The sequence below is a fragment of the Schistocerca piceifrons genome, chromosome 6, assembly GCF_021461385.2.
Source record: "Schistocerca piceifrons isolate TAMUIC-IGC-003096 chromosome 6, iqSchPice1.1, whole genome shotgun sequence".
In the NCBI taxonomy this organism is placed as follows: domain Eukaryota; kingdom Metazoa; phylum Arthropoda; class Insecta; order Orthoptera; family Acrididae; genus Schistocerca; species Schistocerca piceifrons.
In genome coordinates, this window is record NC_060143.1 from 517,582,726 (window position 1) to 517,596,421 (window position 13,696).

General features: G+C 41.3%; 1 protein-coding gene across 1 annotated transcript in view; it reads left to right on the top strand.

The window, feature by feature from the left end:
- The window catches only part of LOC124803426 (cytochrome P450 4g1-like), a 126,996-nt gene that overhangs the window by 53,625 nt on the left and 59,675 nt on the right, over positions 1–13,696 (top strand). Inside the window, exon 3 of the mRNA XM_047264609.1 lies at positions 10,354–10,581. Coding sequence (XP_047120565.1) covers positions 10,354–10,581 — 228 coding nt within the window. The remainder of the gene's footprint in view (positions 1–10,353; positions 10,582–13,696) is intronic.

Here is a 13,696-nt window from a genome sequence, read left to right on the forward strand (position 1 = left end):
AATATGTTTTATAGATAGAAAAAAAAAGATCCAGACCCTGAATTTGTCAAGTGGTTCCAGGTCATATGAATTACAATGTCACACGCTTTTCAGGAGGGATAGTTTGCTCTAAAGGGGTATGATTTTCATATGCAGATCAGGAACCAAGCAGTAGCAAGTTATTTTGACCAACTATTGCCCACAAACAGTATTGATACCATAGTTGTAGTTCTCTTACGCCCATTATCCCACCCTTGCTTGCTGTGATGAAAATATTCTCTGCAGTCCTTGCAAGATCACACACACGAGAATGTATCGTAGGAGGCAGTGCACCTCCTGCTTCTCGCAGCACAATAAGTAACTTTCCAGCGGATTTGCCATCCAGATTAACAGTCGGCATACTTGTATACAAATGCATTTAGGCACTGATTTTAGTTGCTTTTGATACAACTCTCTTGGTACCTCTAATTTCCAGGGCTACTTTCATAGGTATTTCCTCTTCAGATCCCGTATGGTCGGTACTGAAAACAAATTCCTGACTGAACGATGGGACAAGTTTGTTTATCTCATCTAGATATTTTCGGGCCCATTCTGCAGTTTGCTGTGTATCGTCAAGTTGATGCTTTGTTTGAAATTCCATTATCTTACTTCTTCCAATTCCGTAGCACTGTTTGAAGTTATGCAATCTGTGGTGTCACCGCCAGACACCACACTTGCTAGGTGGTAGCCTTTAAATCGGCCGGTGATTGCAGACCGAGCGCCGCCACACGGCAGGTCTAGAGAGTCTTCCTAGCACTCGCCCCAGTTGTACAGCAGACTTTGCTGGCGATGCTACACTGACAAATACGCTCTCATTTGCCGAGACGATAGTTAGCATAGCCTTCAGCTACGTCATTTGCTACGACCTAGCAAGGCGCCATTACCAGTTTATATTGAGATTGTTATTAATGTATCAACAAAAGCGATGTTCTCCAATTATGGATTAAAGTTAAGTATTACATCAACTACGTACTTTATTTGCTACTAAAAATTCCCTTAACTGTTCCAGACCTCACGCCAGTCTGCGTGAGCTTAACGCGTGCCTTTCGGCATCCTCGCATAGTGACTTGGCTGTCTTGCCAAGTCACAACACAATCATCCACTGCTTCCATCGAAATCACTGTAATCTAGGCGCGCACAACTTAATGTGCATAACGTAGTAGGTGACCCTCATGCACATATTGTAAATTGTATCGAACATCCTGAAACACACGAACACCAGTTTTTGTAACAAGTGCTTTATGTCCTCCCTTGAATATCCATAGGTTTTCTTATGCAGTACACGGTCATATTGCTGCGGACTTATTTGAAATTTGTTCATAGTTATTATTTTACTATCTGCGGATGATCTTCTATGTACGTAATTATGTTTGGTACCCGCTCCTTGGACAACAACTGTCCTTCACTACGTTTCACTGGAGACGGGATTTGTGGCTCCCAGTTCGACAAGAATGATGAACTACATGTTTCGACACCTGTTTCAGTATCACTGTCACTTGTTAAGCTCGTATCGTCATCACTGTACTCCTCATATACATTGTCCGCACACTCGAGCGTCTACAACACCACATATTCGATTGACTTATCTTGCAGAAACGGCAATATCTCATCTGCCATATCTTTCACACTCTTCTAAATTCCTTGCGTTTCCTTCTGACGAAATGTCTTCTTCGGCAGGTGTTGCTGCAGAAGTAATGCAGTGTTTGCTTTGTTCATCGGTACAATTGCCCTCCTCTGTATCAACACCCCTAGCTATGTAGCACTTTTGTGATATACTCATAGACTAAGCAATTCAACTATGCTCCGTACTATCATTCATATCATTCATGCTGTGTTTGTTCACCATTGGTTAAATCGAGTTCCCCCCCCCCCGGTTGCCATTAGTAGTCAATATCGTGGTTGCATGGTAGATAATGTGTGGGACGCTGAATGTCGTAAGCATCATTGGCCTTTTGCCATCTCGCACTCAAGGGATTGGTAGTCAGACGAAGTAAGAGCGCATACTGAGTACAAATCGCTAATACACTTTTTCTGTTTGCAGCACAAACATATGACAGCTATGGAGCAGAACATTTGGCTAAAATTTTGTGACTATTGCACTCTTCTGGACTGTATTTCGTCTGGTGCCGTTACCGGCACATGAAGCGTTAATTGAGGGGTAAAGGCGGGTAACGCTCTGAAACACATACACTATTTAAAAGATGTACCAAATCCACAATTTTGAAGAAACGGCAATAAAATTTTGCACTATCCTTTACACGGAATCAACACATTTACTATTAATTTCCTTGGAGTATCAACACTCAGCTTTTTTTACGAAATTTGATAAATATTTGTAAAAATTAAATATGTGCCTTTTTCTCAGAAACTATTCAAAAGATTTATACAAAATTTTCGCAGTTTAACCTGTTTGCATACAGCAAGCTTCTCTCATGTGGTTTTCTTGAATACATCGAATAGGAGAGTTTTAATAATTCTTTAAATATAATTCTTTAAATACAACATAAAATGCGTGCACAATTCCAAGGACTTTGCTCCATATCTCAGCATAGACTCAGAATTTCAAAATTTACTCGTGAGAGAACATTTATTGGCTTTGTAGAAATAAGTGTACAAAATTTCATGTACAAAATTTCATAATTCTCACCTCCATGGATATTGAGGAAAAAAACTTTGAACACAGTTTTCCGAAAATACAGTTTAACGTTGAACCTAACTTTTTTATTATATCACCTCTTCCGATTGCCCCAGATTTGTACTCAGGGTCCTATTTCCTTTCAAGGTTTCTCTCTTGGCATCTCGTTTTCTGCCTTCTTTCCTATACCGGGTCTTCAACTGACTTTTCAGCTGTGGAGAGGCGCTGTTAATTTTTTTTTTCTCGACATGTCTTCAGTAAAATTTCCTATATTAAAGTCCATTCTTCCTAATACCTTCATCCTCCCTACGAACCAATCATTCTATACACCCATTGTGACCGTTCCGTTATTGAATAATGAAATAATCGAACACCTGCGTAAATCTCCGTCAATACCACAAGGGAAAACAAGTATTGCTTCTTCATAAACAGAAAAGCAGATTTGTTATTGCTTCTAAGATACGGAACACGGTCACAGATGATCTATAAAACCAAAGAGTAGCCTTCTAGACACATGCTTGACAGTGATCCGCAGAATCATTGTTCATCGACCTAGTATTGCAACGTTGCTCTAGAAAGAGGGTGCAGCAGTAAGATCTTGCCACACAGTTATCCCTGTCAAATCCATTGTCTAGAATAGTGCAGATTAATATTTAGTTTGTATTAGCTGCAACAGAAACATTTTTCTTTAATGGAAACCTCAGGTACGCATCTATGAATGTTCAGTTTCTTCATCACGCACAAGTGCTTCCATTTGTTGGGCATCATTCCAAAAAATCAACAAATGAATGTAGCAGCGTGGAGCAGGTCGTGACTGCCAGAATTCAGAAAAAGTTGTTGGTTAGGTACACTCCACTGCATAATTAATTATTATTACTGTTATTTTGCATGGTAATTATTCAATTATCAGTTTATTTATTACAATAGGGAATATTTCAAAATTATTTATTTTAGTCCATAAAAAGAAGCCAAATGTTCAAAGTATCTATTGAAAACGCATACTTACATTGATATGCACGATGTATCTAAAATCATTAAAAAAATCAAAAAGTTAAATATGTCTGCGAACCAGCAAATGTATAAATCTGAAGAGGTTGAAAAAATGAGCCAACCAGTTGCAAAACAAAGGTTTATTAGCCCTTGACCTAGGTTTCGATACTTCTAAAAAAACTTCTTCGGAAGGAGTAGGCCCTAAAACGTATATAACCGGTTACAAAAATTATTTTTACAAACATAACAAAACAGTAATAATAGAAAAAATTTATGAGGTAAGCATACTCACTTGTTACATCACATGGTGGTACGACAGATTAGCTGAAGCCGAGCGGCTCTTGTCATGTATAAATATACATTAGAAGAACTTGAATTTCATAAATATCTTTCTAAGAGAGACGGTAACATTTTGAATGATCAGTTGCAGTTCGAGAGTAAGCACTTCCTTGATGGATTTAAATCGCTGCTTCGGGCATGGATGTGTGTGATGTCCTTAGGTTAGTTAGGTTTAAGTAGTTCTAAGTTCTAGGGGGCTGATGACCGCAGATGTTAAATCCCATAGTGCTCAGAGCCATTTGAATCATTTTTGAACGGCCACATAATACGTATTTATCTATCTCCGCTAATATCGGCGAATGTGAAATTTCCTCCAAAATATTTATTCTCTACTGTTGACCTACTGACATTTCCTATCATTGTGTTTCATTTTTCGTGGCCTTACGAACACATGTTCCTGTAGTTCATATTCCAAAAATAGTATTGGTACAGTTACGCAGAAGGTTCTCAGTTTTACAGTACAATATAACTTTATTCATTTTGTTCTGTCCCCCACTCTTTTTGGTAACAGAAGTAATTTCTTGTAATAGTTATCTTCTGCACGCTAAATCTACTTGCTGTAACACGTTGCTACATAAATGTTTTACAGATAATTTTGTATTTAATGTGTACCTCGAAAATTATCGCATTTATTAGTAGCCTTCTATAAGAGGTTGTCGTATTACATTAATGTAAAATTATTACTTAACACCAGCAAGACGCAGTGCTTATAAAAGGGTGTTACAAAAAGGTACTGCCAAACTTTCAGGAAACATTCCTCACACACAAAGAAAGAAAATATGTTATGTGGACATGTGTCCGAAAACGCTTACTTTCCATGTTAGAGGTCATTTTATTACTTCTCTTCAAATCACATTAATCATGGAATGGAAACACACAGCAACAGAACGTACCAGCGTGACTTCAAACACTTTGTTACAGGAAATGTTCAAAATATACTCCGTTAGCGACGATACATGCATCCACCCTCCGTCGCATGGAATACCTGATGCGCTGATGCAGCCCTGGAGAATGGCGTATTGTATCACAACCGTCCACAATACGAGCACGAAGAGTCTCTACATTTGGTACTGGGGTTGCGGAGATAAGAGCTTTCAAATGCCCCCATAAATGAAAGTCAAGAGGGTTGAGGTCAGGAGAGCGTGGAGGCCATGGAATTGGTCCGCCTCTACCAATCCACCGGTCACCGAATCTATTGTTGAGAAGCGTACGAACATTTCGACTGAAATGTGCAGGAGCTCCATCGTGCATGAACCACATGTTGTGTCGTACTTGTAAAGGCACATGTTCTAGCAGCACAGGTAGAGTATCCCGTACGAAATCATGATAACGTGCTCCATTGGGCGTAGGTGGAAGAACATGGGACCCAATCAAGACATCACCAACAATGCCTGCCCAAACGTTCACAGAAAATCTGTGTTGATGACGTGATTGCACAATTGCGTGCGGATTCTCGTCAGCCCACACATGTTGATTGTGAAAATTTACAATTTTATCACGTTGGAATGAAGCCTCATCCGTAAAGAGAGCATTTGCACTGAAATGAGGATTGACACATTGTTGGATGAACCATTCGCAGAAGTGTACCCGTGGAGGCCAATCAGCTGCTGATAGTGCCTGCACACGCTGTACATGGTACGGAAACAACTGGTTCTCCCGTAGCACTCTCCATACAGTGATGTGGTCAACGTTACCTTGTACAGCAGCAACCTCTCTGACGCTGACATTAGGGTTATCGTCAACTGCACGAAGAATTGCCTCGTCCATTGCAGGTGTCCTCGTCGTTCTAGGTCGTCCCCAGTCGCGAGTCATAGGCTGGAATGTTCTGTGCTCCCTAAGACGCCGGTCAATTGTTTCGAACGTCTTCCTGTCGGGACACCTTCGTTCTGGAAATCTGTCTCGATACAAACGTACCGCGCCACGGCTATTGCCCCGTGCTAATCCATACATCAAATGGGCATCTGCTAACTCCGCATTTGTAAACATTGCACTGACTGCAAAACCACGTTCGTGATGAACACTAACCTGCTGATTCTACGTACTGATGTGCTTGATGCTAGTACTGTAGAGCAATGAGCTGCATGTCAACACAAGCACCGAAGTCAACATTACCTTCCTTCAATTGGGGCAACTGGCGGTGAACCGAGGAAGTACAGTACGTACTGACGAAACTAAAATGAGCTCTAACATGGAAATTAAGCGTTTCCGGACACATGTCCACATGGCATTTTTTCTTTATTTGTGTGTGAGGAATGTTTCCTGAAAGTTTGGCCGTACCTTTTTGTAACACCCTGTATAGCGCCCATAGCTTTCCTATTTCCCTTATCGCCTAAGTTTCCGTAGTGTTAAGCGGAAGTTTTTTTCTTTTTTCTTTTTAGTGACGTTGTTCGAGCTTATACTCGTAGTTGGTCTTTTTTCTCCCATCCTTTGTAATAGTGGTCTTTTGTAAATAGAACTCTAGCCTCTGCACGCCGTATTTGTTTTCGGTATTACTCTGTCAGCAAATGAATTAGTAATTTTATACGCAATGTATACCAGTAGATCTATTGCAGTTTTAGCAGCCTTGTAGAAGAAATTTCATTTTTACTTCAGTGTAAAAGCTGTTATTTAACACAAGCAAGGCGCAGTTCTTACGCGCATGTAGTTACCGTCCTCTGCTGCCCAATATTTCCTGATCACTTGAGGCTGTATATTTGAATATTGGCCTTTGTCTCTGACTTGATGTACATTTAACTTATGCAAATATTTTGTCCTACGACTCCTGTTATAATTTTATGTTGGCAAGAGCCTATACCAGTGGGTATTTACCAGCGGGCATTTATTCTGAAGTACGCTAAATGTAATCTGGCTATTATCTAAAGCCACAGCATATGATAAGTCTTGTTTTTATGTCAGTTTTAGATAATGCAGGAGCCGCTCGGCTCCAGCTAATCTAATGTACCACCATGTGATGTAACAAGGGGGTATGCTTACCCCAAAAAAAACATCTGAGGTCATCAGTCCCCTAGACTTAGAACTACTTAAACCTAACTAACCCAAGGACATCACACACATCCATGCCCGAGGCAGGATTCGAACCTGCGACCGTAGCAGCCGCGTGGTTCCCGACAGAAACGCCTAGAACCGCTGGGCCACCGCGGCCGGCAGAAAATTACAATTAATAACAACTTAAACTGGAACGATCACATAGATGATGTGGGGAAGGTGAACCAAACACTGCGTTTTGTTGGCAGAACACTTAGAAAATGTATTAGGTCTACTAAAGAGACTGGCCAAACTACCATCGTCCGTCCTCTTCTGGAGTACTGCTGCGCAGTATGGGATCTGTATCAGATAGGATTGACAGAGGACGTCGAAAAATTTCAAAGAAGACCACCTCGTTTTGTAATATCGCGAAATTGGAGGGAGGGAGAGAGAGAGACAGAGAGTCACAGATGTGATAACCGACTTCGAGTGGTAATCACTAAAACAAAGGTGTTCTTCAGAATGAGGCGTCCAGCGGCCTCCCCTATTACAAGATGCATCTAAACCACAAACCTATGCACCAGCACCCCAAGCGGGCATATCTGTAACTACATACTGGTTCACGCGAGATATACCAGGCGCACACCAGCAGTAGACGGTAATGACGCGGGAAACGCAAACAGAACTGTCTGATCTCTTGTAAAGTCGTTTGTTCTACCGCGCGAAGCTCAAGGGGTGCTGTGTGACATATTAGAATGTTACTCGTACAAAATATTTATGTGAGCTCAAAGTTCCTATTTAATACGATATTGTTTTCATCATTGCTTATTAAGTGATTGTTATTCTCTTATGTAGGTTACTACTGTTCTGAATTACAGACTCAACAGTTAGTTTTATATTATGACACTTGCTTGTACAGGTATAAGTACTTATAAATTTACTTTTTACAGCTCTTTGCACATGGAAGACCCACTGCGCACGCCCCACGCCGTTACGAGGTGCATTCAAGTTCTAAGGCCTCCGATTTTTTTTCTCCGGACTGGAAAGAGATAGAAACATGTGCATTGTTTTAAAATAAGGCCGCATTCATTCTCAATACATCCCAGAGATGGCAGCACCGTATGGCAGATGGAATTTTACCGCCAGCGGCGAGAATGAGAACTGTTTTAAATACTTAAAATGGCGACGTTTTCCTTACTTGAACAGTGTGCAATCATTCGTTTTCTGAATTTGCGTGGCGTGAAACCAATTGAAATTCATCGACAGTTGAAGGAGACATGTGGTGATGGAGTTATGGATGTGTCGAAAGTGCGTTCGTGGGTGCGACAGTTTAATGAAGGCAGAACATCGTGTGACAACAAACTGAAACAACCTCGGGCTCGCACAAGCCGGTCTGACGACATGATCGAGAAAGTGGAGAGAATTGTTTTGGGGGATCGCCGAATGACTGTTGAACAGATCGCCTCCAGAGTTGGCATTTCTGTGGGTTCTGTGTACACAATCCTGCAGGACGACCTGAAAATGCGAAAAGTGTCATCCAGGTGGGTGCCACGAATGCTGACGGATGACCACATGGCTGCCCGTGTGGCATGTTGCCAGACAATGTTGACACGCAACGACAGCATGAATGGGACTTTCTTTTCGTCGGTTGTGACAATGGATGAGACGTGGATGCCATTTTTCAATCCAGAAACAAAGCGCCAGTCTGCTCAATGGAAGCACACAGATTCACCGCCACCAAAAAATTTCGGGTAACCGCCAGTGCTGAAAAAATGATGGTGTCCATGTTCTCGGACAGCGAGGGCGTAATCCTTACCCATTGCGTTCCAAAGGGCACTTCGGTAACAGGTGCATCCTACGAAAATGTTTTGAAGAACAAATTCCTTCCTGCACTGCAACAAAAACGTCTGGGAAGGGCTGCACATGTGCTCTTTCACCAAGACAACGCACCCGCACACCGAGCTAACTTTACGCAAAATTTTCTTCGTGATAACAACTTTGAAGTGATTCCTCATGCTCCCTACTCACCTGACCTGCCTCCTAGTGACTTTTGGCTTTTTCCAACAGTGAAAGACACACTCCGTGGCCGCACATTCACCAGCCGTGCTGCTATTGCCTCAGCGATTTTCCAGTGGTCAAAACAGGCTCCTAAAGAAGCCTTCGCCACTGCCATGGAATCATGGCGTCAGCGTTGTGAAAAATGTGTACGTCTGCAGGGCGATTACGTCGAGAAGTACGGCCATTTTCATCGATTTCGGGCGAGTAGTTAATTAGAAAAAAAATCGGAGGCCTTAGAACTTGAATGCACCTCGTATAATCCCCTGCTGACATGTGGTTGTCTCCATACCCGTACACGTCCATCCGCTCGATACAATACGAAAAGAGACTCATCCGACCAGGAAACATGTTTCCAGCCATTAACGGTCCAATGTTGGCACTGACGGGCCCAGGCGAGGCGTAAAGCTTTGTGTCGTGCAGTCATCAAGGGTATACTAGTGGGCCTTGGGCTCCGAAAGCCCATATCGTTGATGTTTCATTGAATGGTTCGCCCGCTGACACGTGTTGATGGCCCAGCATTGAAATCTGCAGCAATTTGCCGATGCATTGCACTTCTGTCAAGTTGAACGATTCTCTTCAGTCGTTATTGGTCCCGTTCTTGCAGGATCTTTTTCCGGCCGCAGCGATGCCGGAGATTTGATGTTTTACCGGATTCCTGATATTCACGGTACACTCGTGAAACTGACGTGCGGGAAAATCCCCACTTCATCGCTACCTCGGAGATGCTGTGTCCCCATCGCTCGTGCGCCGACTTTTAATGCCGCGTTCAAGGTCACTTAAAACTTGATAATCTGCCATTGTAGTAGCAGTAACCGACCTAACAACCGCGCCAGACGCTTGTGTTAAATAGGCGTTGCCGATCGCAGCGCCGTGTTCTCCCTGTTTAGATCTCTCTGTATTCGAATACGCATGCCTATACTAGTTTCTTTGGCGCTTCAGTGCATAAGGGGAGATGGGAGAGGAAAAATGGGCTTAATGCGACAGCTCACGATAATCGGAAAATACGGGCTAGAATCCTGGCCCAGCACAAATTTTCATGTGTCGCTGTCGGGTGGTAAATCTATACCTGACATAGATGACTAGAAATTCGCAGTCAGCTTCATAATTTCGAAATTAATTTCGTGCAGCTGTGGATCAACGTCAGTATCAGTTCTTTCAGACGTGCATGCAAGTTTCTACGAAACTGGTGTTTTAGGTACATTACGCTACATATTCACCATAAAATAAACAATAATAGGAGAAATATGTGAAGCATGGTGACAACAGACCACACGGCAAGACCGCAAATTTTGAACTGTCTGTTAATCGTCGAAAACAGTACTGCATTACTCTCTCTGTCTTCTCCACAGGAGCTGAAGAAATTCGTGGACAAATTCAACGACGCTGGACGCTTCTTGTGCGAGCAACTAGCAGAAAGCAAAGGAGCAGAAGTCGAAGTGTCCCACTCACTCGTTCACACTACATTCCGCTCGGCTATAGCCACTATTTTCGACCTCGACCTGAACTGGATCTTTCCAGATCAGCACCGGCAGTCTGAAGTGATTGATCTGTGGATTGATTTCGGAGAAGCTTTATCGGTAAGTTGATGAAATATCCTTTGACTTATATTTAAACTTTCCATCACTGACGGAACCGCGAGATTGCAGTCATACAGTGATAAAATGGCTGTAAGAACGAATTTTCCTCAGATTGCAATTAAATTATCTTTCACCTTGTTTTACAATGATCTACTCTGAAGAATTCAGCCTCATCTTCTGATATTCTGATATACCCATTGACATTATATAATTACAGTATTACTGTAACACACTGCATACATGAGACAATTGTACTGCTTTTTGACTATATGTTAACAACTCGGGCTTTTATAACACGGCGTTACCCTGTTTAATCATATGGTTTTGACTTCGCTTCTGGCACAAAAACCCGTGACAATGCTGGAGTATGCCATATACGCTGTGGTGTTTGTCAATTTAAGGCATAAACTAACTGGTAACTCCGTTACATGATGTTTAACAAAAGTACATTGGACTATATCATTGTATTAATATTTCTTGCGCGTGACTATATGAAATTGTAAATTTATGTGCGTTTCTAACTTTAATGTCAGGACATTAAATAGTCTCACGAATAGATCAAACCATTTGTTAACACATGTTCAACAAATAATGGAATTATTTCATCTACACAATGGTTTATTGTTTAATGTGAACGGTAACATCTGAAGATGAAACTAAAATCCTCGAAACTGAATCCGGCAGCAAGAAATTTAAAGCCACTTAATTGCAGTGTTAGGCAAATTAATTCTTACTCTAGGTGTTACGACTTGTTTACGTCCGAAAATTTTGGTAACTTTCGTATCATTTGTCAAATTTCCAACGGGCTCAGTCAGTGCCTCTGTTACATGGACCACCTACTTTTTTCTTTTGAATGCTTTCTGCTACGAAAAGTCGGTAGGACGTAACGATAAAAAGACTTCCTACTAACGTAAGTATCGCAAGTACCAAGAGCAGTTTAAAACGCGACCACATCCAGTACACTTCATTTGTGACTGATTCTCGTCTTGCGCCTGTATGAGTGGAACGTATTTGCTTCGTTGCAGAAATCTTCATGTCCTGGGAGTCCCCATACAGCTTTTGGATCATTATCTATTTATAGCATCAGGCAAGGCTAAAGTTTTAGAATTTTGAAAGTGACTTACGTATATGCCGCAGAAGTTGACTCCTGTGAGTAAACCCAACATGCAGTATGAATATTGTAATCCCCGATTGGAAGAGGTATAGGTAGTTTCGTTTTATCCAACACCGTTCCGTTAAATTTCAAGTTCATAATGTAAACTATGGCCAACTCGACGTAATGCTGCCCTTGTGGTCTTCATTGTGACCATTGGTCTGATTCAGCTCTTCTTGCCAATCTATCTTGTGCACGTCTGTTCATCTCTGCATAACCCGTTTGAAGCTGCACACTATAGTTCAACCTTTGTCTCCCTCTACAATTCACCCCGACCCCATTCTCACACACTTTTCTCCATAAACAAATTTGCGAGCAACCGGAGGCATATACTGATAAACCAAAACGATTAGGTCACTGCCCACCGCGACGTTGGATGCCACCTGGTGGCGTTGTGGGCGCGTGACGCCGTAACAAAAGTACGTAAGTGAGGCAGACACGAAGACCAAAGATGTGGGCTCCAAATGGGGAAATCCATTGGGGTAAACGACCTTGACACAGAGCAGATCTTTATTATGCAGATCCTGAGAACTAGTATCTCGAAAACGGCGAAATTGGTCGAATGTTCACGTGCTACTGTCGTGAGCGTCTACCGAAAGATGTAGAAGGAAAGTAAGACTGCCACTAGGCGCTAAATCATTGGACGTCCACGACTCATCACAGAACGTGGGGTTCGGAAGCTTGTCTGGTCTGTAAAGTAGAACAAATTGTGATCTGTGACATTTTTGACGAAAGAGCACAGTGCTGGCGAACCCACAAGTGTTTCGGAGCACACGTGTCGTCGGACATTGTTGAACCTGGAGCTTCACAGAGGACCACCCCTATGTGTTCACCTCTCCTCTGCAATTACCTCCTTGAGATCCAAGTAAGTTACTGATCTGCTATCTTTTTCCGATGAAGAGATCATTATTACATTTCTTTCAGCTGCATGCCACATGAGAGCCGAAAGTAATCTAGATCCGTTGACCTTTTCTAAAGGAGAAACCAAAGGACAAAGATGAATAAGCAAGAGATTAGAAACTGCAACATTTAGTAACAGTAAGTGTGGAATGCTGCAACATAATTCAATAGTTAAAACTGGTCAGTGATGAAACCAAACTGCAAAAGGATCGAATAGTTGAAAACGACATAAAGTAGTATGTCTCTGTCTCTTATTTTCCGCGTGTGGTGCTGTACACTCATTAGTAGAGGATTTACAGAAACTACATGAACAGTTTATAAAAATTTAAATATGAATATCATTAGATTGCTTAATGCTGGACACGCCTCAAAAAAGAAAAAAGTCAATGACATAAAAGAGGAGTTGTTGAACATTTTATAGTCAATGACATAAAAGAGGAGTTGTTGAACATTTTATAGTAGTTAACAGAGCTATATAACAGCGAGTTATTAAAGAATGAATCAATAAAATGAGGTGTTACATTTTTACAGAGCTATTTATTTATTTAAAAAGCGCTGTTACTGGTTTCGAGCCGACAGGTTCATCTTCAGACAGCTAGTTCACGTTTTACATTAGCTTTCGCCTTTTGTTTTCGCAACTGATGCAATTTCCTTGGGGTGGTGGTGCCAATTAAAAATCCGCGCTATTATCTTCTAGTGTAGATTTCTTATGATCTTGCAGCAGCGAAAACTGTATGGTGCACTTTTATACTTCATTTATATACAATTCATTTAATCGTATTGAAAACCTTAAACAAGATAACACAAAAGTCATTTACTCATGTTGTGAACATTTATTAGTTGCTTAATGATATTTCCTCATGCTGCTGAATTGATTAAAATATGTAAATAAAAAAGGAAATAATGTGTATAAAAGCATAAGCGAGAATATATAACTTCCAAATTTTAGAAACAAGGATACTGCAAAACTTTTAAAGCAGTAGAAGGAAAAATAGATACAATAGAGACAACGTTTATGACTGATGAACTCAGGCAAGATGAATCTGTTTGTAAGAAGCAATT